At 38.0% G+C, this 23,744-nt stretch overlaps 1 protein-coding gene across 3 annotated transcripts; it reads right to left on the reverse strand.

Moving 5' to 3' along the window:
* Positions 1-407: 407 nt before the first annotated feature.
* On the reverse strand, positions 408-17,349 carry LOC114708057 (aldo-keto reductase family 1 member C13). Of its 3 annotated transcripts, XM_037205960.1 has the most exons (12): positions 17,334-17,349; positions 16,969-17,096; positions 15,678-15,794; positions 11,603-11,732; positions 8,445-8,612; positions 7,916-8,032; positions 6,591-6,668; positions 5,968-6,090; positions 5,165-5,274; positions 4,411-4,576; positions 1,936-2,018; positions 408-682 (listed from the first exon to the last, which is right to left on the reverse strand). In XM_037205960.1, the coding sequence occupies exons 4-12, from the start codon at positions 11,684-11,686 to the stop codon at positions 640-642; spliced, it is 972 nt and encodes a 323-aa protein (XP_037061855.1). In that variant the 5' UTR covers positions 11,687-11,732; positions 15,678-15,794; positions 16,969-17,096; positions 17,334-17,349; the 3' UTR covers positions 408-639. The 3 variants fall into 3 exon arrangements, with proteins under 3 accessions (XP_037061855.1, XP_028746898.1, XP_028746882.1); XM_028891065.2 differs by lacking the exon at positions 15,678-15,794 and having other exon boundaries at positions 16,982-17,096; XM_028891049.2 differs by lacking the exon at positions 15,678-15,794.
* Positions 17,350-23,744: the final 6,395 nt, after the last annotated feature.

The raw sequence follows: 23,744 nt of genomic DNA on the forward strand, positions 1-23,744 counted from the left end.
CCTCCTGAAGTCCCCCATCCTGACTTTGAATGGTCCTATTAAGCTGGTCCTCCTGTCACCTTTTTAGTCTAAACTCTTCAGGAATGCCTCACTCTCCAATTCCAAGACTCTAATGCTAAACAGCTAGAGAGAGCCTGAGAACTGTTGGTCAATTTTTCCATGTGTGTCTGACCTTCCAGACTGAAAATCACAGGCTGTGTGCCATGTTTTCTTGTTGACTCATGGCTAGAGGACCACTGACTCATAAATAACTACTAACAGCCATTCCCTGGTCTGAAAATACCACCTAATCCAAGTCTGAAATATTTATAAAATGGAAATCATCATCTCCAAACACTACCCACAGACTTCCACCAAAACCAGTTTTGTGTCATAATGATTCATTTAAAAAATAAAATAAAATAAAGTATCTTTTGAGGAGAACATGTTATATTTATTTTGAAGCATCATGAATATTAAATCCCCTTTTTTCAAGACTGTTAGACGGAGTTTCAGCTGAATGTGAGAGTTGCTAAGCAGCCTAGATTGACTGGAAATGAGGCATCCACCAAACAGCATCTGAGTCAAATCACCAACATCACTGTCCACACACTGTGCCATAACTTCAGTCAGAGTCAGAGTCATGACAAAGTCTTCATGTTAATATTCCTCAGAAAACGGATATTCAGGATGGCCAACAAGACTGAAATAGGAAATAAAAGCAAACATGCACTGTATGATCCACTTTTGCAGTGTAAAGGACGTGACATCTAGGAAGTCACCATTAAGGTGAAGGTTAATCTCTTCATTCCCTGACATGTTGTAGAAGATGATATTCTTACAGTCACTTACAAACATTTATTAGAAATGTTTTAAAAATATCATTTATTTATACATTTTTTTCCAGTTATGTCCCTTCGCCTAGAACAGAACACACAAAGACCAGTGTTCATAAAGACTCATCTCCCTTAGCTTCATTTTTTCACCAATCAAAGAAAGAAGAGCCAAAAATCCTTATGAACTTCAGTCTCCAAAGAAAGGAGAAAAAATATGAGTCACTTTAGTTCAAGATAACTCTAGATATTGATTAACACGAAAATGCCTTAATATGCCTTAAACTATGATTTATGCCTACTACTTTCACTTCCATTTAATTATTAGTAGTCCATTAATTATTCACTCACTGCCCATTATGCACAAAGTAATGTATTAGACTCAGGAAAGAATGATATTAATAAGATGGGCATCCATGTCCAAGGAGCTAAATGTATAATATGTAGACCTCTATATACAAATAACAATCCAAAATATGCAGAGATAAAAATCATTCATTGTTAAAGTGTGACAAGAATTATTCATTACTTACAACAATGGCTCACTCACTGAGCTAGATCTCTGCTTTGCCTCATTCTGCTCTCTACTAAAAAAATCTTACTAATGATAACACATATACCAATTTTACATGGTATTGTAGATTTTCCAATTCTCCTTCAAACATTATCATATTTATTTCTATTGAGAATTAAAATTACAACAAGCAGAAGATATAGATAGATGATAGATAGATGAATATGTACATATATATATGTATATATATATATGCAATCTTCATTTGCAATTTATAACCTATTTCCAGTATCAAATTCTGTAACTATATAGAGCATGAAGGGAAACTAAAGATCTTTGGGGTGGCTATTAATGCTCCTTTGCAATCGTGTTTTTTTCCTGAAGGTTCTTTTCTTACTTTTGAACATGTCTTTCAAAACTTTCTTTGTTTTGTGATGATCCATGCATATTTTCAAAAATCTAGGGATAAATGCTGTATGAACTATCCCCATGGGAAACTTGCTACAGATAAATAGGACATTTGGTTTCTGAACCATCATGAATGGAAGAACGAGAGAGATTCTTGGACCAGAAACAAATTGAGGTGAGGTGTTTATTAAGATTACTTACAAGTCAGCTGCAATATATCGAAAATTTTTGTTCAGGCCATCTAGGGTTTTCATATCCTCCGGAGACAGCTGGAATTCAAAAACCTTTCAGGAAAACAAAAGGTATTAGCATTTGAATGAATCAGATTTTATGTCTCAAAGGCAATGTGAGTAGTACATATGTTTCTAAAAATAATGAACATTGTTTAGCAAAACATCCATGGTTAATAAATATTAAGTAAAAATGAAAGAAAACTGCTTTTGAGATATATTAAAATTACACAGTGCCACAGATGAGAAAATACAAACAAAACATTTAACATCATTCAAAGAGAGTGGCATCGCCTACATAGTTTCCAAGAAATCTAAAGCAAATTTTTGAAATATATCACACAAGACAGTCATTTGCATGGGAAGTTACATTTTGTAATAAATCAATGAATAACTAAAATGTGAACAATTGCTCATCCAATATTATGTAACTCAAGATGTATCCAAATTGTAAATATATCATTTTCATGTAGGATAAAAGAGCTGGCTTTCAAAAGGATCTTCTTATTTAAATTTGAGATATTTTTTACTTCAAAATGATTTTCACTAATTGTTCACATCTTAAAACATATGCAGTGATAAGTCTCTTGGTGCCTTAAAAATATGGAGACAGAGAAGGATGGAGGGAAGAACAAGGAAATTTGTCAACAGTGTAACAACTTATGAATCTAGTAAGATACATAATTAGGGTAGTGGGAGAGAGAAAATAAAACAATTGAACACAGAAAAGAACTCATAAATGTAATTATTCTGAATAAGTCATTTAAATTTACATACATCTTTCTGGATCCATGCTTTACAATATATAAAAACTACAATTTAGAGAACAGTTAAGTGGAAATAACACAAAGCCTTGGTAAAATAGGGAAGGGGACTCTTGCCTGACAACCTGGACTTGTAGGAGCTCACAGAGTCTGGACAAACAGCCAGAAAGCCTGAATGGAACCAACTGAGGTCCTCCACACACGTGTGACTGTTGTGTAGCTTGGTCTACTTGTGGGACTCCTAACGGTGGGAGCTATAATGGTATTTTATTTGTACTGAAAAGTGATTTTAATTGTATGATAATAAATAAAGTTGCCTGAGATTCAGAGCTAGTAGAGCCATAGCAAGAGTGTGGCGGGATAGTACACACCTTTAATCCCAGCACTTGGTAGGCAGAGCTAGGTAGATCTCTGTGTGTTCAAGGATACAGCCAGCATTGGAGACACATGCCTTTAAACTCAATACCAACCATAGAAGACCTGGAAGTCTCTACAGACAGGCAGTGACAAGGCAGTCATGTGTTTTGGTTTACAACCAATGAGAAGGCAGAACAGAAAGACTATATAAAGACAAACACACAGGAAGTAGATCTCTTTTGGAGAGATCTCTTGGCTAAAGAGGTTAGCTGCAGCAGGCGGGTAAGGCTTTTAGCTCTGATCTCTTGGCATTCTTCTTTGCATTGGTTCTGTGTTTCTTATTTAATAAGTCGGTTGGTTACATCTACAGGGAGCAAGGGCTGTCTCCAATGCATTGGCTGGCTTTTGGGAACCAATCCACTTTCTTGATCTGCACACTGTTGAAGTGACTTACAATGTCCCCCACGGAAGAGATATCTACTTGTCACCCCTTGAATCTTGGCAGTTGTGCAACTTTCACTGGACAATTGAACATGACAGAAGAACTGATTCTTCAACCCTGCGCTTGTCATAAAAGGCTTCTCAATGGTTTGGTTTAGGGCTAAGTGCAGAAACCTGGGAAACTTGTCAGTTGTAGGAAACCTATATGGAACTGAGGAGAAGATCAGTCCACTGAGACGGAGAGGCAGCATTGTCCTGAATATATGTACAAGAGTTCCTTGAAGAGATGTGCAACTCAGCAAAGACAGATAATTTTCACTGAGTCCAGGCTAAAGTAAAGCAAATGTTTTAAATCAAAGAATATTCTTAAGTAGTTATTTATATTAAACTACTTAAGAATGGTTTCTGTACTAACTACTAATATTTTATACTATAATAAAGTATACTTATGTGAAATTTCAAAAAAAAAACTCAGGTAAATGAGTAAGACAGAAACATACAATTAATCAATATACATGCATATAATGAGTATTAGAATATCTCAACATACATAGAATTAAAAGAAAAACCATAAAAATTTGTAGAATCAAAGTTACTCAATCCAGATCCCTCATTTCACAAAATAAAAAAAAGAAATGCATAGGAAAGGGGTATCTAGCAATCAGCTAAAAAAGCAAAGCAAATTCTACATCATCTCCAACACTATTATCAAGTCATGCTGCTGTTTATGTTGTAGATAAAACATTTCTCAATGCACCTTAAAGCTCACATGTATATAAAATGCGTGAAATATAGGCTTGAACTAAAAAATGTTCACAGAAATTTGAAGGAAGCAAGCACATGGAAGATGCTATATAACAACCCTGAGAAGGAGAGCTCATCACCTGCAAATTCTCTTTCATCTCATTTTCTTTGAAACTCTGGGCCAGGGGCACAACCCCACGCTGAAGCAGGTATCGAAGTGCAATCAGGGCAGGGCTTCGCTTGTTCTTTTTGGCCACATCACAAAGAACTGGATCATTCAAGAGAACTGGAGAGTTCTGGTCCACCCTAGCAGGAAAGTAAAAATGAGCTGCTGAGGCCAAGGTTTTTGGTGGTGCTTCAAATCACAGTAGAGGGCACATACAAGACTGGACATGATGGTTATGTGTAACTGTCAACTGGATGAAGTCTAGAATCATTGGGAAGATGGGCTTCAGGGATGCCTGTAGGGCATTATCTTATTATGAGAATTGATGTGGGAAGGCCATGTTAATTGTGACTGGAACCATTCCCCTGGACTATATAAATGGAGAAAGTGCTGAGATCATTAGTGTTCTTCTGTCATTCTCTGCGTTTTGATTGTAATGTGAAGGTACCACGGCTTCCAGCTCCTGACACCCTGACTTCCCTACCATTATGGTCTGTAGCCTGGAACTGTGCACCATAACCAGCCCTTTCTCCCTGAAGTTTCTCTTGTACAAGTATTCTGTCAGACCGATGGGAAAAGAAACTGACTCCAGGGCTGCTCAGGAGTCCCTGAACCACCAACTTCTGCTTCACAAGGTTCTTCTAAAGAAAGATCCCTCTCTCCCTGACAACTGAGTGTCATGATGCTAATTGACAGTCTTGCTTCAGGTATACTCTTTTTCATATTACCATTCTTTATATCGTTGGGTTCCCAGAGCACCATAAGCAACGAGAACAATGTCTTTTGATTTACAGTAATCCAGCAGCTTACTCTGGTTTAAATAAAGATGACATTCAACCTATGAAAGAGTATTATAGAAAGATATCAGATTGTATCATATGTTCATATTATGATGAATAAAAATGCTTAAAGTCAATAAAGTAGACTAAGAAAATTATATGCAATATCACCTTTGAATTTAAAACAGTTGCAATTTTTCTTGAAAGGCAAAAGAACTAATTTTCAAAGATTCTGGTAAACAACATTTGACTGGGCAAGTTTTTGTGTCAAAAACTAGTTAGGGGTCAGCAAGGAAGTTCATGAGTAAAGATGCCAGCTGCTAAGCTTAATAAAATCATCAGAAAGGACCATAATAAGATGGTGAGAAGCATCTGAACTCCACTTAAGTGCTGAACACTGAGTGATTTTTATTTTAACTCAATCTCTCAACAAAATGTCCCATGCTTCTTCATTATTCGCAGTTCAAGGAGAAGATCACTTTCCCCTGGCATCAAATTCTGCCTACTGGACTAACTTTAAATTTATACATTCGCCAACAGTGGGGTAATAAATTATATCCCCATTCTCACAAACACTTTAATAGTCCAAGGTTAAATTTATAATCTCCTCCATCTTTTGAAGCAATGCTACTGCTCTCAGAATCCTCTTTTCCACAAAATGAAAATCACTTCGACAGAGGGCAAATGGACAGATGTCAGCAGTACAGAGTGAGGAAAAGCATGAGAAATGAGGAGGGAATGAGAATCCTTACCTGATTGCAGACAGGCTTGTACTTAAGTCCTGGCTTATTCAGGATTCTCTCTAACTGCTTGTGGTTAAAGTTGGACACCCCAATAGACTTGACCAATCCTGCATCCTTACACTTCTCCAATGCCTGGTGATAAGAAAGAGGTTGTGAAGGGCCATACTTGCAATTGGTACATCAATATAAAGAGAAGATGGAATAGTTAAAAAAAATATCTAGAGTGAGACATACAGTTCAGCATTGGAACACTTGCTAGTATGTACAAGGCCCTAAGTTTGTTTACAGACACTAAAAAAAGGTAGGGAGGGGTGTATTGCCCAGGTGATCACTGGACTTAAATATGAAGAAGTCAAGAATGGTGATATTAAGAATAAGATGCCAGGCAAAGATATATTTCTATGACATCACTAGAAAATTGAGGATGCTATTAGATAAGGTGGCAAAATAACACATATTCCTTATTATTCTGAGTACTTCTTCATTTTCCATCCCTTACATTTTAGTAGTGCATTTCTCCCCTTCTACTCCAGCAACTATGTATGCATGTAAATGAATTTCTATACTGAATGGAAAATGAGCTGGCTCTCCCTCCTTCTGCTTGCTCTATTGTCCTTTTGAAAGGCACTCACCTCCCACGTGACACAGAAATCCACTGTGTCCAGTAGTACTTTCCCTTGGTCATCTTTTGGAAAATCATCATCCCCTGGCTGGAAGAGAAATGTTTGTTAAATAAATCTCACAAAAACCTTTGTGTCGCCTATAGTAAGGCTTTTAAAAATGTCTTAGAGGAGCTGGAGATATAGCTCAGTGATTAAGCACTGGCTTCTCTTTCAGCGGACCTGGGTTCAATTCACAGCACCTACAGTATGGGTCACATCTATTTGTAAATACATTACATGGGCAATGCCCTCTTCTGGCCTCCTCAGACAATAGTGCACAGACATACACACAAGCCAAACACCCATACATATTAAACAAATATTTTTAAAAATTTTTAAAGACTAGCATGAAATAAGACAATAAACAGTCATAAAGTAGTGAGCCATCATCCTATGCACTGTGTTTGCAAAGTGATACACATGTATAGTTGTACAAATTACCTTTAGCAGCTCAGTTTTGCTGTATTTTCTTGTTAATTATGTAAGTAATTAAATATTTTCTTTCTTATAATAATTTTATTTTTAAAATTATAAATACAACATTTTTCTCCTTCCCTTTCCTCCCTCCAAACCCTCCCATGTATGCCTTTGCTGTCTCTCAAATTCATGCCCTCTCTTTCTTTAATTGTTGTTAATTAAACACACACAAATATATATAATTCTTGCACCTAAATAATATTTTCAAACAACGAAATGAGACCTGCTAATTGACCTGTGTTCTTTTATCTACTCTTTCTTTTGGAAAAAAAAGAAAATGTTTCCTATTCACAGGGAAGCCCAGTCAATGCATGACCTTGACCTCCACCAAGAATTTATATGAATCTAGTCCCAGTATAAATAATAAGTATGAATACATGTGGGCCCAAGGGCAGGCATGAGAGCCAAGGGTAGCCAATCAGGACTGAGTGCAAGATTGATTATGATACAAAAGATGCAGAGAAGCCATAAAGTGTCAATGACCTTGAAGCTGATACTATCTTGGGCCTCTATTACCAATAAGAGAGAAAATAGGGGCAAGACCCAAGCAAACACCTAGTAATACAAATAAATGTGAGAGATATGTACATACAAGATTTTCTGGAAGTTACTTCTACTCTGTGATTCTGACAAATTCTTGGATACCTCATTTCATAATCCAGTAAACTCTTTTTAGAACCTACTCAGAAGTTTAATAACATAAACTAACTATATGAAGTTATATGAAATTATAATGGAAACTTGTCTCAACCATCCATAAAAATTATTTCCATGCCCCCATGCAAAAATATGTACATTTGACAATACAAATCACCTACTTTCATCGGCACTGGGTAATGCATAAGGTAAAGATCGACATAGTCCAGTTGAAGTCTTTTCAGTGATTTTTCCAAATTAGACTGGACCAGCTCTGGCCGAAAATAAGTGCACCAAAGCTACAGAAGTTAAAGAACACAAGTTGTGATCAATTAATAGATTGCATAAACATGCCCACTTATTAATCCTAATACTGAAATATGTTTTGTACTTGAAGGAAAGTTATAATCATTCCCTTTATAGCAGAATTTACTTTACTCCTAGTTAACAATGTGAACTCAATTATATATTTTTGTTATTGGTAGCTTGTTTATTGAACAATGAAAGGAAATTACTCAAGAAATAAAACACATACTACTAATAACATCCAACAACTGAAATATTTTTCATAAACATTATAATCCACTATTACTTTCACTCACTATTTCTGCAACTGACTCCTTTAACCAACTTCTGATCAAGTAATATAATTTTCACTTCCTTATATTATATTTCAATAATTTGCACACTTGCATACTATAAAAACAATACCTTTGTAGTGATGAACATGTCTTCTCTCTTTATAATGCCAGCTTTAATTTTGCTTTGAATCGCCTGTCCAACCTCCTCTTCTATTTGATATGCAAAAGCAGTATCAATATGGCGGTACCCAACACCTATAGCTAGGTTTGCAGCTTCCAGTGACTTACTCTTGGGAACCTAGAGGAACAACCAAAAGAGGTATTTAGAGATGCATGTTATGACACCTAGTTCAGAATAAGCCTAGATGAGAGTATAGTAGATTAGAAAGAATTTTGTATTTCAGTCATCCTCAGATCACTTGTTAGGCAAGAGCCTAGTCCCCGATCCTTGAATTTCCACTTTCTACTCTACAAAACACAACAAATTCTCCAGAAACATTGTAGATGTCACAGAAAATGGAGTATCTCCACAGACTCAAATGGTTGCCTATATTTTGTCCCACATTTCAGGCAATGAGTCAAAATTGCTTTCTTGGGGTCTTTCTTAATTAATAGCAAGACTTTCACATCTGAAAACTTCTTTATACCCATGCAGTCCTGGATACTTATTGGCACTGATGAATGCCAAGCTCACCTTGGGTTCAACTGTTTGCTTGAAAGTCACACTCAATTTATGTAGTGGTGTTACTAAGCAAAAATAAACACAAGGAAATCTGCTTGGGATAAAGCACAATTACAAGGAGAACAGTGTCCTCCTTGACCCCAGCTAAGACGTTGCCACAAAGGGATAAGAAAGCAAAGATCACAGACACTAAGCAAGGCCAGGTTAATATTATGGACTTGTTGGGCAGAGAACAGTGTCCTAGGCCAGTCTTTCTGTATATTCATTCTCTTTACCTGACAGACCTAAATACTAACAGGAAGAGAAAATTGACCCTAGGAATATATCCTCATTAAAAAATAAATTACCTACATCATATTGGAGATTAGTCATTTGGGGTGTCAGCCCTTTCAGCCTAAGATCATTTGTCTGAAATAGATACGACTGGAATTAAATCTAAAATTACTGCCTGACTGTGTGATTTGGATAATGATATGACAGTTCTTTTATTAAAGGATTTAAGATTGTGGCTGGGGAGATGTCTCAATCAATAAAGTGTTTGCTAACAACTCTCAGAATCTTAGTTCAGACCCCCAGCCCTCATGTAAAGTCAGAGTATGGCATAATAGTATACACATGTAATCCCAGTGCTTGGGGATACAAAGTCAGGGTGATCCCTGGAGTTCACTGGACTCCAGTCTAGCTGAATCAGGGAGTTCCAGACTCAGAGGCAGTCCTCACAAAAACAAAGTGAGACCAGCAGAGGGAGACTTTGACCTCTAGCATCCACACACCCAGGGAACAAATTCATATGTAAACATAAAAATTATACAAAGGGGTTAAAAAGGAAATCACACAGCCATTTCTGACTATTTTAATAATTTCTATTGTTATCTTTCCATGAAAAAGCACAGTGACTTAAATTCTGGCTTGTATCACTTTCTGTGGATAACAAACCTGAATTATCAAAGATTATTAAAGCCACTCTGCAACACTGAAGCTTTAACATTGGACTTGACCTGATCCTGATTTTTGTGCCACTTTGCAAAAGAAACAAATCCTATATATTTCTCCAGATTTCTCTATCTCTACATGCATAAATCTAATAGTAAGGAAATGTACAAATTTGAAGTTAAGGGGAGTGGTCCTTTGTCACAGAATTAAAGTCTCGGGAGGTTTACAAAATAAGAAATTCTCTCCAGGTTAAGAAACGGCACACTTTGATGTTTTCAGTTCTGGGGCCCACCATGTGTTAAGTGAACCCACAGGAGTCTGTGAAAGGATCTCTAGAATTTATTGAGATATAGAATGGGGATAATACACTCACGGACACAGGACAAGTAAACACCACTGCTTATTCAGCTGTTGTTGTCCTCCATTCTGTCCAGAGTTTTGGGGAACCAACCATCAGGCCTCCAACCATCCAAGATAGTACACAACGACTCTCCTTCAGCTCTTAAGGTGCCACATACAGACGAAGCCACGCCCTAGGGCTTGTACCCCAAAGACAATGGCTGAACTGAATGAGTTTTCCGACAGCAACATTGCTCTAAACCTAACATGCATTAATGAAGATCAATAATTCACACTCATTTTAGTAGGTCCTCCTTCCCCTTATCATAATGATGCATTACGAACTCCAGTGAGTTTCCCACAGTTGAGAATTTGTACACGGGAGAGCTTACTTAGCTCTGGTGTAGTATTCACTGAGCAATGCTGAAGATTACCCCAAAACAAAAGTGAAATATTCCTCAAATATTTGTTTCATATATTAATCTACAAGGAGACAATCTGAGTTACCACACGGATTTCCCTGCATCTTTCCTCCTTGAAAGGAAAAACAGTGTCATGGATTGTAGACATGAATATAGAAGTCCTCTTTCACACTGCAACCAAGAAAGCTGATTGGCAATCTGGGGAGGTTATTCTCTTCTATCAAACTGAGAAACATAGACATAGGAAAAGCATTGTGCTCAGAATTGTTAGGTCAAGAATATGTCCCTTTAAGTCTGGAGCTCAGAGCCTGGGGATTCATGCCAAGTTCACTCTTAGAGACTTCAAATAAGAACAGTAAACCCACAGGCAGGTCTGGGCTAGAAAAGCAAATCCAAGAGAAAAGACACAGTCACATCCTGCCAAGCCCAGGCTCCCAAGCCTACAGCAAAAATAACCAGAGAAGATAAAAAAAAAAATCTTTCTTCCTATCCCTGAAGTTCCTGACTGAGTTACAGTAAATAATCCGATGCCACTGAGGCATGTACCTTATAGCTCCATCATATACAACACTAACATCCATCCTCAAAGAAAATGTTTTCAGAGTTAGGCCTTCCCTTTGTTCTCCATTAAGCATGCCTCTCTGCTGGATCACCAGGAGCAGGGAACTTTCTCCCAGAGAAGTGCAAGCATGGAGAAAGACCCTATTCTGCCAGAATCCTGACTCTGCCTATCTAGGGAACCAGCTTGGTCTCCTACCCACAGCCACCAATTGTAGCTGCTGCTGTAACCTCTATTTAACAAAATTAATAAACAAGTAGGGACTCAATCAAACCCTGATGCAGGACAAGCTCTGCCTTTTTGTACATGGAATATCTCTAGCTTGGAAATAACTGAGAATCATGTAGTCTTACCTCTTGGGGTTTATAGGTGCCAAAACCCAGAGCAGGAATGAAGTGGCCATCATTTAGTTTGACAAACTGCTGTTTGGAACTCATGGCTTGCAACTTCTCTGCCTAAGCACGTCCTGAAACTTCTGGTGCCCTAAAGGGGAAGGCAGTAAACATTATATATCAACTTCCTGTCTAATGGCTAACAAGGGACACTCCCATTCTGGTGGTTAACCATTCCTACTTATTCGCTAATGATTAATCCTTTCTACTCCCTAGATAATGATTAACAAGTGCTACTGTCTGTCTAATAGTTTAACAATATTGCTCTATACCTACTGTTTAAATACTACTATTGCCTGTCTAATGGACAGCTGGCAGAAAGGAGGAGGCCATGAAGTTAAAGCAGTATCTCTCATGGAAGAAAGGAAACCACTCATTTTCATATGAAGGATGAATTTTAAACAAAGTACTATATACTGATAAAGTATTTGTTTTTTATAATTTTCTCTTATTATCACATATGTTATATTTGTGGAGAAGAGAGTGACTGAATAATTATAATATTCCAGACATTTATTGTCCTTTGATCATTATGAAGCCTTCACTTGACCACCCATCATTGGAGATAATGAGCTGCAACTCACCATATAAACATATTAAAAGAACAAAGAAGCCACAATTGAACATTTAAAACATTTTGATACTCAACAATTACATTTAGTCAACAATTATAAATAGAAGAGGTTAGTCTTTTTTTGACATTTTTCTTCTATGTTTCCATTGTCATCGTCATGAGTACAATCCTGAAATGCGTAAAGGGGACAACACAGAATAGTGCTTAGTGTTGGGAGCTACTGAATATGGTTTTACAACAAGCAAGGGGACTTAAACATTACTATAGAACTCATTTGTTAGGCAGTTTTGAAATATTTGTGTACATGTGCTGGGTGTGCCAGAAGAGAGTGTCTCATCACTTGAGGCTGTAGTTACCAGCAGTCATGGGTAACCTAGCTTGTTATAACACTTCTGGTCCCATGACCTCACAGCAACCACTCTTAACCACTGAGCCATCACTTCAGTGCCCAAATTTTACATGACTATAAATAAGATGTTAAATGCAGATCAATATTTTATAGTTTGTAGCCTCATTGAACATTCATAAAATAACTAAACTGAAAATAATCAAATTACTATGAGTTTGGAGTGGGAGAGTAAATGTAAAGTATTGATGAGATACTATTCTAATTTTTTTATTCTATTAAACATAGACTATATTGGTTTTCACTAAAACAGAACATTTTAAACCAGAATGTGTGATAATTTTTTATGTAATGTGGCCATACAATGTGAATTTTATACAAGGTAAGGCTGAAATTTATAAAACTTAAAGAGTTATGGTAATTAATAACATTTCTATATTCTTTCCAACCTAGAATTAATATCTGTCAAGTTGGAGTCTGAAAAAAAAGTATTTACTAAGAAATATAACGAGGGCTGAAGAGAGTGCTCTGCTGTTAAGAGAACCAGCTCCTTTTTGAGAGTATGAAGGTTTTATTTCAGCAGCCATTTGGCAGTCCACAGTTATGTACCTCCAAGGGATCTCACACCCTCTTCTGGCTTCCATGGGTACTACATGCATGTGGTGGATAGACAAATTATCTATCCACATAAAAATGAATCATATAGAAAAAGTATCAGCTATATTTCATTTGTGCATATTTTCTGTTGCACAGAAATAGAGAACGATCAATGTAACTGAAAGAGCCTGTAGTTCATTCTAATGCTTGGTAGTATTGCATTTGTTTACATGTATATCACATCTTGTTTACATGTATGTCACATCTTGTTTACACCTTCATCTGTTGATGGAAATTTTAACTCCTTCCACTTACTGAACTCATGAAACTCCTTTTTAACATTATCACACTTTACTTTTGATTGTCTGCAGACTGTTTGAGTGTGTGTATGTGTGTATGTGTGTGTACAAATGTTTCAGTGTGGAAGCTGATGTCCTAGAGAAGACAATCTTAAGTGTTGTTACCAAAAACTACAAACTCCAGACTAAGAAATTTTGTGCTACCAATTACAACGTGGTATGAAACTGAAAAGCTTCAATGAGCAGAGAATCAAGTAGTAACAACTGAAGAGCATCTGTGGATGTGAGACACTGTGGTATCAGGAGTAATTTCTCTCATGTGGGAACATGCATCATGTCTCATTCATAGTCATGCTTCTTTCTTCCACATGCTGCCAGGGTGAGAAAGGAGAGGACTACATTTAGAATCAGAAGTTGAAGCTCCTACAGGGTCTGGCTCTTCCACTTACACTGCTTGGTAACATCAAGCTAATCTCAACCCTGCCCTTCTGGTTTGGGGGATTCCTTTGCTACCTCAAGGGCTCTGATTCTTCCTTAGACCTTCTCAATGATTGCTTGTGCTTTCTCATATTTACACAGGAAAAAAAGCCAAATAATCATGACTCCTCAGCACAGTTGCTACATGACAGGTGTGTTTATAAAGGGCCGTTGGCTGTGTTTATTAAGAAGATGCTGAAGGTGTGGAGGAAAATAAGTTCTCTCAGACTTCTCATAATTAATAAAGTTCTCTTGGGCTTCTCACAATTCATATGTAAAATGGCACAGGCTTGGATCAGAGCACCAGCAGGGAAGATGGCCAACAGTTTGAGTAAAATGACAATTTTTCAAGAATAGAGTCAACAAGGCTTTCTGATATATCACATGCATAGTAAGAAAAAAGAAATGGACTCCATGTTAACTCCCCAAATTTAGTAAGGCCAACAACTGAAGGAGCTGGCTGAGGAAATGAAAATGGAGCAGATTTTTCCCAGGAAGACAATGAGTTGAATTTTAAACGCATTACATTTGATTTTCCAGGTATCCACCTAAGTGTGTAAGACAGTTGTGCCGCTAAGCCTAGAGGTGTGCCAATGACACATATTTAGATTCTGTAGGAAAATAATTTCCACCTTAGACACCCTGAAGTTAGTATGAAAATGAGTGGGTTAGTATGGACATTAGTGAAATGATACCTGAGACATCCTATGGTTGAGTTGGTGAATGGAAATTTAAAAGGAGCAGAAACTAGAATGAAAACTGAGAAGTCCAGGTCCTGTGATACAAGCAAATCGAGGAGGATATTTGTTCCAAATTTCCCCCAAGTTTGCAGTATGCAGCAACGTGTCTTTTCTTAACATGACCCACATGACCTCACAAAGCCCTAGTTGATCATGACTGCTCTTTACTGTGTGTGCTCGGGTGCCACCAGAACGTTATAACAAGGCGGTACACAGCTCTTTAGTTATAATCATAAATTTTAAAGGGTATTTTATAAATTAGGGCAAAGTAGAGGTTATAGCTTTTGCCCCAAACCCCAGCTTATGTGACATATCCTCAGATTGATGGTGACCAAGCTCTTCAACATGTGTTGATGAGTCCTACTTCCACCTCCATAAGCTGATACAGGAAACAAAGCCACAAAGACTTAAAAATACCACAGCAGGTCATTGAAGGTCATTGTTTCTCTTTGAATCTCTTTGAAGACCCAGAAATCTAAACAATATTTTTCCTCACACATTGGAATTTTTCGTCCCATTAAAATGTACAATCATAATTTTTGAACTCATTCAGTCAGATGGTAGCATAAAGGCATTCTTCCCTGAACTTGAATCAAACAACAGGCATGCAGCTATACACACAAGTGGGCAGCCCTAAATGAGAAATGAAATTCAACAGCAGAAAAGTGGAACCTAGACTGCTACTCACATCACCAGTGAGGCTACCTGGAAAACAGGACCCCAAGAAAGACACGAGGATCACCCAATGACGGAGAAATGGATGAGATCTACATGAACAACCTGGACATGAGTGGGAGCAATGAAGGGCGAGGGTAAAGGGAAAGAGAGTGGGAGATCCCAGCTGGATCAACAACAGAAAGGGAGAACAAGGAATAGGAGACCATGGTAAATGAAGACCACACGAGAAAAGGAAGAAACAAAGTGCTAGAGAGGCCCACAGAAATCCACAAAGATACCCCCACAAAAGACTGCTGGCAATGGTCGAGAGACAGCCGGGACTGACCTACTCTGGTGATGGGATGGCCAAACACCCTAATAGTTGTGCCAGAAACCTCATCCAAGGAATGAGGAATCTGGATACAGACATCCATAGCTCGTCCCCAAGTGGAGCGCTGTGAGTCTAATTAGCGAGAAAGAGGAGGGTTTTTATATGAGCGAGAATTGTTGAAACCAAGGTTGGATAAAGCACAGGAACAAATAGCCAAACGAATGGAAACACATGAACTATGAACCAAAGGCTGAGGGGCCCCCAACTGGATCAGGCCCTCTGAATAGGTGAGACAGTCCATTGGCTTGATCTGTTTGGGAGGCATCTAGGCAATGGTACCAGGTCCTGGGCTCATTGCATGAGTTAGCTGTTTGAAACCTGGGACTTATGCAGGGACGCTTGGCTCAATCTGGGAGGAGGGGACTGGACCTGCCTGGACTGAGTCTACCAGGTTGATATCAGTCCTTGGGGGAGGCTTTGCCCTGGAGGAGGTAGGAATGGGGGGTGGGCTGGGGGGAAGGGGAGGGGGGCAGGAATGGGGAGAACAAGGGAATCTGTGTCTGTTATGTAGAACTGAATGGTTTTGTAAAATAAAATTAAATTAAATTTAAAAAAAAAGAAAAGAGGAACCTCAAGATTCTGTAAAACAGAAAAGCAAAAGAAACAGAGTGGCCCAACACCCATGGCAGAAAACTGAAGGACCATCTTGCCTTGCAAAGTTCAGTGCTCACCTTCCTACATGTCCTGCATGTCTCATTTATACAACATATCATCCAGCAGTCAATGAAAGGGCACTTTTTTGCCCTTGGCTAACTTTTGCCACAAAGAAAGCAAACTCCATAAAGAGTTTCTTCAGTGCACATTATCTTCTTGAAATATATTGGTGCTGTCAGGAGCAGACATGTCTCAAAGTCCAGAAAGTCAAAGTTCTTAAAACATTTTAAATGCCATATTCTGTAATCTTGAAGTGTTTGAAGATTAACTACCTGATTGAATTATATCTATGTATATCTAGAAAATTTAACATGACTATAAGTTTGAGTATTATAAACTAATTATTAATCTTTATTTCTTAATTATCCATTACAATTTAAATAAGTTACATAAACATACCTTAAACAAAAGTAGAAATCTGTATTTCTCAATTATACAATACAATTACAAATGAGTTGTACAAACAAAATACTTTAAACAAAAGTAGAAATATACATACAGTATAACAAAATTAACTTTAAATTTCTATCAATAAACTAAAATCTATAGCAATGGAAAATATTTATCTTATATTTCTATATCAAAAGTGGACCTGTACTGAGCACCAGATGTCCTGCAGGAGGTCTCCAGCTTCCCCAGCTCTCAACTGGAGCTCCAGTCTTGCTTCTTCTGCATTCCAGAGTGAAGAAAGCACCATAGGGAGAGCAGCCAAGAGTTTCACTGTAGAGAACAAGGAAGCAAGCATTCTCTTCAAAATAAGAGCAGGCTGAGCCCTACAGCAGCACTGGGGGCCTGGCAGCCAGGGACTTCTATTTCTCCTTTCCTTCATAACACTTGCCTTCCCTCCTCCAGGGCGGGCACTTCTAGGAAAGGGGCCTGCTTTCCTCAGGAGCCCACTTTCCTCGGGTTTCCATCTAAGATAGAGAAGGATCAAAATATGTATAGGATTTTAATTACCCATAAAATAAAAAAGATCACTGTGCATGCTCCCCTGACCATACCAGCTTAAAGTGACTCAGCTTCTACCACCTGCTATTATTTATGTTCTATTTGTGGATGCAGGCATGAGTCAGTCCTTCCCAGAGCTAACCTCCTGCCTAAAGTTTGTGAGTGCTTAATATTCAAAGCTTTTTGTTATGATGAAGTGTCTACTTGATCACACAACACAAGAAACAATTAGCCATTGTTACAGTCCCAAAGGACCTAGGATTTCTACAGAGATGCTTTTGTCTCTCCTGGGCTATCAGACTATTCAAACAATGGACCCCAAGAAGTTAGAATTCTCCCAAGAATCTTGCACTTGGAGAAGGAAAGGCTGAAATTGCAGGTGCAGCCAGAAGACAAAATTGTCCCCAGGAGAAAGACTTATGATGTATAAAACAATCTTTCAGGAGGAATTCAAGCCACAAGGGACCACAATTTGACCACAGTACATAGTTATACCATAATAGTGGTCATTTCACACCATAATAGTGGTCATTTCAGCTGAGACAACTCAGGGCCTTCTGTTGGGTTATGCAGATAGTGGTGATGGATATAACAGACATACTTCTCTTGGAGAGTGATTATTAGCAACTTTTGCTGGGATGATACCAGCTCATTAAGCATTTTAAATTTTGCATTCTTTGAATCATAGACTACAGTAAATAATAAAGAATTTGTTAACAAGTTAGCACTGTAATTATGCAAAGGCATTTATTTATTTATTTATTTTGAAGATAATATAGAATGTTTGAAATTTTTACATTTCCTACAAGTACTTTTTAAAACAGCATCAATGACCATTAATAAGTTTTCCTTGGCCTGATACAAAAGTACAACCCACTTATATAATAGTTCCATTTAATCAGAGCTATAAATATAGGCACTAAACAACTTCAGCCCAAATAGAAATTTAAATGATCCTTAACTCTATTAAAGTTCTGAAAATTTTAACCAAAAAAAAATATGTTAAACATCTATTACAATAGAACATAAATACTTTAAATTTGGGGTTTTGTTTAGAAAACTTTGCTATAAATAGATCATTTTCTAAGAATGTCAATTTGCTTTGAATGTAAAGAATAGGAAAAAATAACTGGCTGGTGGTGGTGCACACCTTTAATCCCAGCACTAGGGAGTCAGAGGCAGGCAGATCTCTCTGAGTTCAAGGCCAGCCTGATTTACAGATAGAGTTCCAGAACAGGCTCTAAAGCTACACAGCAAAAACCCTGCCTCAAATATCCAAAAACAAAAAATGGAAAAAATGTATAAATAACCTTTTGATTATAAACAACCTAACACATATAAATTTACTCCTACATGCTTTCTTCTCTATAAGTCTCCTGTAGCTCAACTGTGTAAAACTTCTGTATTAGTGAGTTTTATTTTCCTTTACTACTATTATTATTATTAAGAAAATTTCTATTCATGTTACATACCAACCACAGATTTCCCCCTCCTCCCTCCGCCCAACCCCCCCAGCACTCCCCCCAACCCGCCTCCCATTCTCATCTTCTCCAAGTCAAGGTCTCCCATGGAGAGTCAGCAGAGCCTTGGTACATTCAGTTGAGGCAGGTCCAAGCCCCTCCACCCTGCACCAAGGCTGTGCAAGATGTCACAACTTAGGCACAGGCCTCCAAAAAGCCCACTCATGCGCCAGGGACAGATCCTGATCCCCCTGCCTGGGGGGGCCCTAAACAGTTCAAGTTAAATAACTGTCTTGCCTATCCAGAGGGTCATTCCAATCCCATGGAGGATCCACAGCTATTGGTCCACAGTTCATGGGTTTCAACTACTGTGGCTGGTCATCTCTGTACATTTTTCCCATTATTATCTCGATGTCCTTGCTTATAGAATCCCTCCTCTCTCTCATCGATTGGACTCCTATATATATGCTATTATTCCTCTTTAAACCATCCATTTATCTTCTTTTATTTTTAACTTGAGATAAATAAGTGAAAAACAAATACAATTTGATGTTGTAACTCAAAATATTCTGATCCTATGCTGTAAATAACACCTAAAACTCTTTAGATTTCCATCTGTGTCTACAGTTGAAATGTAGCCTTCTTGGTAGTTTCCTAGATACTTATATTTATATAGACTCATATTTATTTGGCAGATGCCATGTATAGATGTCAGTATCATCTATTCTTTAAGAAGGATAGCATATCTGGGATATGAAAGTCTAAGTCTGAGACTCCCTGCCTAAAGCAGAAAATCAGAAGTCACCCACGTGTGACATGGCAAATAAGAAGAGCCTGACAAATGAAGAATATACTCCATTCCCAAGAGAGAAGAATTGGAAGAACATTGAATGTCACATAGCAGGGGACAGGGTGGCAGGACACCTAAGAAACATGGGCAGACTGAAATATGATACCCAAAGGGAGTCGAGGGTTAAGGTATATACTGTTGTAACCATCAGGAAAATCCCTAGTGGGAGAGAGGATGCAGAAGCTTTAGCTTAGCCTCATTGTCAGAGAAAAGAGACTGAAAATCCTGCTAAAGGGTAAGCCCACAGCTCCTGTATTGAAAGCCACTGATAGCAAAAGTCCATGGAGTATAAAGCAGTGACCACTAGAGTTCAGAAGGTCAACCTATCAGAACTAAGGGTTCTGTTAGAGGAAACCATCATGAAAGGAGTTATGAAATTACTGCTTTTTGAATGAATTGTCTGACTCTGTTGTAAACTTCTTGTGCAATATCAGCTATGATTCTTGCATTTACCATGCATCTCCATGTTATGCCTACATGTACTCTCATGACTATATCTCAATCTTATGGGCATGTATAATTGTGGATACTCTAGAAGATAGTTTCTTATTTAACTGTACAATTTTTATAAATAGAAACATACTAAAATATGCTTCATACTAGATCTATTGTTCCATGTGGACTGTAGACACTTGGTGGTCCTGCTCTCCATCCTTACCCACTGACAAGGCAAATATTGGCTAGAAAAAGTATCCTCATAGAACTTTCACAGAGCAGAATTGCAGGTGCCTGGCCTTGTTAGATCAAAACTCTTCAGAAGAATTATAGCAAACCACAAGTGACAGTGCAGGTGTCTGGCTTTGGTATATCTTAGTACTTCTGGTGATCAATAACACCTATGTTGCCCTTCCTCTACCAGCACCTCCCCACTCTGATTCAAATAACAATTAACACTTTGTATTTATTTCTACACCAGTTTTTAGTGCAAGATTTTAGGCTCAGTAGACTATATATATATATATATATATATATATATATATATATATATATCCTGAGATTCAGGTGACTATCATATCAGAAAAAAAGCTGTTAAGATATTATTAATTACATAAAATAGTATATGTATTCTTTGCCTTTTCCTTAAATCTCTCACTGGTTTAATGTTTCCTTGTAACCCTTGTAGCTATCCCTTTAAGAGACAGCCAAAACTTTTTACACCCTACAGCTGTTGTTAGTCACTAATTAAACTGACCACCAAGTCTTTGCCAAGCTTGACTCTTATCAGAATACTTGTCCCTAAAAATTTAATTTGTAGTTTTTTAAAAGTTGTTAATGAATGGGTATATATATGCTGGGGGAAGAGAAAGGGAAGAAGATGGAAAGAACTAGATAGATATGAGAAAACAGCAACAGAGAATTAGTTTAGAAAACAAAGATGAGGGGGGGAGATGGAAAGAAGTAGGTAGAATGATGAGAAAACAGAAAAGAGCAGAAAGGACTGGGAGGAGCTAAGTATGAGAACAGAAAGTAAACTGTAGATAGAATTAACTTAGAAGAAAAAAGTGAATGGACTAAAGAACTCAGTGTGCTTAAATTCATCGAATATCCTTCAGATTAGTATCCTTAGCCACTTGTAGCATTTGTTCTGGACCCTGGTAGAAATCTCCTCAAGGGAGGCACTTGAGGGGGAATTCAGTACTCCTGAAAGCCTTGAATCCAGTTATACAATGTGGTAAGACCATGACTTCTCTGATGTGATGGTTTGGGCTAGGCATCATCATGACAGTGAATCTGTTGTTTAATATTGAACCACCCTGGGTACCTAATAACAGTGAACAATCTCAAGGCAAGGAACCTGGAGCCTGGGTGAGACAGGCAAAGGAGTTAGTCACAAAGAGGAGGCAAACCAGGTGTCAGCAACTGGAAAATTCAAGTGGAAGCTTTGGCTCAGACACTGAAGGCCATGGTTAGAAATCAGCCTCATGCTCAGTAGGTAGAGGCTGACCCCATCACCCTTTCCAGCTGTGTTAGAACCCAAGCCTCAGACCCTCAGGTGGCCAGGCTCTGCAGCCACCTGTGTCAGTTGAGGTGCACTGTCACTGGGGCTGAGAACGATGAAGCACCAGCAAAGTAGTCGACTTCTTCACCTCACCCTCCAGCAGCATGTCTGCAGGTGAGTGTGCTTTGAAAGAAGACAGTGGTCTGTCTGTACAAATGTCAGTGTGGGGTTTGCTTCCCTCATCCCCAATGCAAATGGGAGAAGGCTCCTACCTAGATTATTAGTCATTCCTGAAGTGTACAAGCTAGGGAGTCCTGAGAATGTGAAAGAATCGGTCAGGCACCCTGTTGCAATGTTAAGTGTAACCAGCAGAGGCTCCTCCTGGACCACAAAGAAAAGAAGTGGAAGAGCATTGGTGGGCGTGTTGCACTTAACTGGTTGAACTTCAAGAAGTCTAACTGGTGGGAGAGGCAAGAGAGTCCAGCTCCAAGTGACCCCACCCCTCCACCTGGCCAAATACAGTTTTAGAGGGCCCAGAAAGAAGCTCGCTAGTGCTTTGTCTTTTCTTTGCTCCTGTCTTTCTACCTTTCTCATCTTATTATGTTTTAGTAGTATTTGAATTTATTTTATTTCTAAGCAGTTTATATGGTTTTATTTTTATTCTTCTTAAATTTGTCAATTTTTCTTACACATTTTTGTTGGTCAATTATATAAATATATTTCTCACTCTTTGGTCAACATCCCACGACACTCTTCTACAGTCTTATTTTTCTCTTTTATTTAATATTAACTGACATTTCTCTTCCTCCTTTTTTTAACCTTTTCATTTATTTCATTATTTACTACATATATATTTACCCTGAATAATTTTAACCCCTTATTTTTATTTTTTTTCCATGGCCATTGCCTTTGATGGTATTATCTTTAATTGTTTTTTTAGTATTTCTATATTGATTTGGTTAATGTTATTCTGTTACAGTGGCTTGATTTTTATGCTCATGGTGGTAGTAGAGATTGAGCCCTCAAGGCAGACTGTTCACTAAAAGGATATCCTAATAAAACAAAGAAATACAGAAACTGACAAATGCACATATCAACACACAGAAACACAAGAACAAAGCCCCAAAAGACAACATGATGTCTCCAAGACATCATAACACCTCCACTGACGAATCCAAAAATGATGAAAGATTCAAATGCTGATCCAAGAAAAGGGCTATCAGCAATATAGAAGAAAAGTCAGTAATATGGATAAATTTGGAAAGGAAACAAATTTTGAAAGTAAAAAGCAAATTGAAATGTTGGAACATAAAAGCAAATAATGAAATAAAATACACAGTCGAGAGACACTGCAGCCACCGCCAGGATAAGCAGCATGTGAAGACGCTGGTAAGCCACCAGCCACGTGGCAAGGTATAGATTTATAGAAATGGGTTAATTTAAGATAAAAGAACAGTTAACAAGAAGCCTGCCACGGCCATACAGTTTATAAGTGATATAAGCGTCTGAGTGATTATTTTATAAGTGGATTGTGGGACTGCGGGGCTTGGGGAACCTGGAGAGAAGCTCTCTAGCAACAAATCGCGCCCAATGACTCAAGTTTCCACTTTAAACCTGACAATATTTAATAACCAATTCTAAACAGAGCCAAAACCAGGTTCCTGCTTCTTGTCTCATATGAGCAGCTAGACGCCGCAAAACGCAGGTTTGAACACTGGCAGGTTCCTGGCGTGTGCGTTTGACCGGCAGTATGGCGGGAATGAGGGGTCTGCCAGAGGCACATTATGCTGTGTAGTAGATTTAGTCTTTACTAGTATTTTTTTTTTTAAAAAAAAAAAAAAGGTTTCTGGGCTACATGCTGCTTTGATAAAAGCTTAGACCCACTATTTCTGAGACTTGATGACTCCCAGAGCTGGCAGAAAACGTACCACTGCCATGTTGGGAAGCTGAAGTGGGCGGAGCCAGCAGCCACAGCGCTGTTTCAGGCTTAGAAGGATGCAGTTTAAAGCAATAGGCTCACAAAAAGACTGATTCAGATAACATCGTTTACAATGTGTGTAAAATATACGTAGGCTTGAAAGAGACAAAAAAATTAATGTAAAAAGCCACGTAAAGATGAATATTACACAGACAATCTGGATTGTGTTGTCTTTGGGATTTTTAACTGCAGA

This window comes from Peromyscus leucopus, chromosome 5 (assembly GCF_004664715.2).
Source record: "Peromyscus leucopus breed LL Stock chromosome 5, UCI_PerLeu_2.1, whole genome shotgun sequence".
Lineage (NCBI taxonomy): Eukaryota > Metazoa > Chordata > Mammalia > Rodentia > Cricetidae > Peromyscus > Peromyscus leucopus.

What these genes read in the sequence shown, in the direction of transcription:
- LOC114708057 (XM_028891065.2), bottom strand. Translation starts at nt 11,686, where the DNA reads ATGAGTTCCAAACAGCAGTTTGTCAAACTAAATGATGGCCACTTCATT. An exon ending in ATTACCCAGTGCCGATGAAA is followed by an intron (nt 6,669 to 7,915) that starts GTAGGTGATTTG and finishes TTTCTCTTCCAG; the next exon opens with CCAGGGGATGATGATTTTCC. An exon ending in CGATATATTGCAGCTGACTT is followed by an intron (nt 683 to 1,935) that starts GTAAGTAATCTT and finishes TTCCTATTTCAG; the next exon opens with TCTTGTTGGCCATCCTGAAT.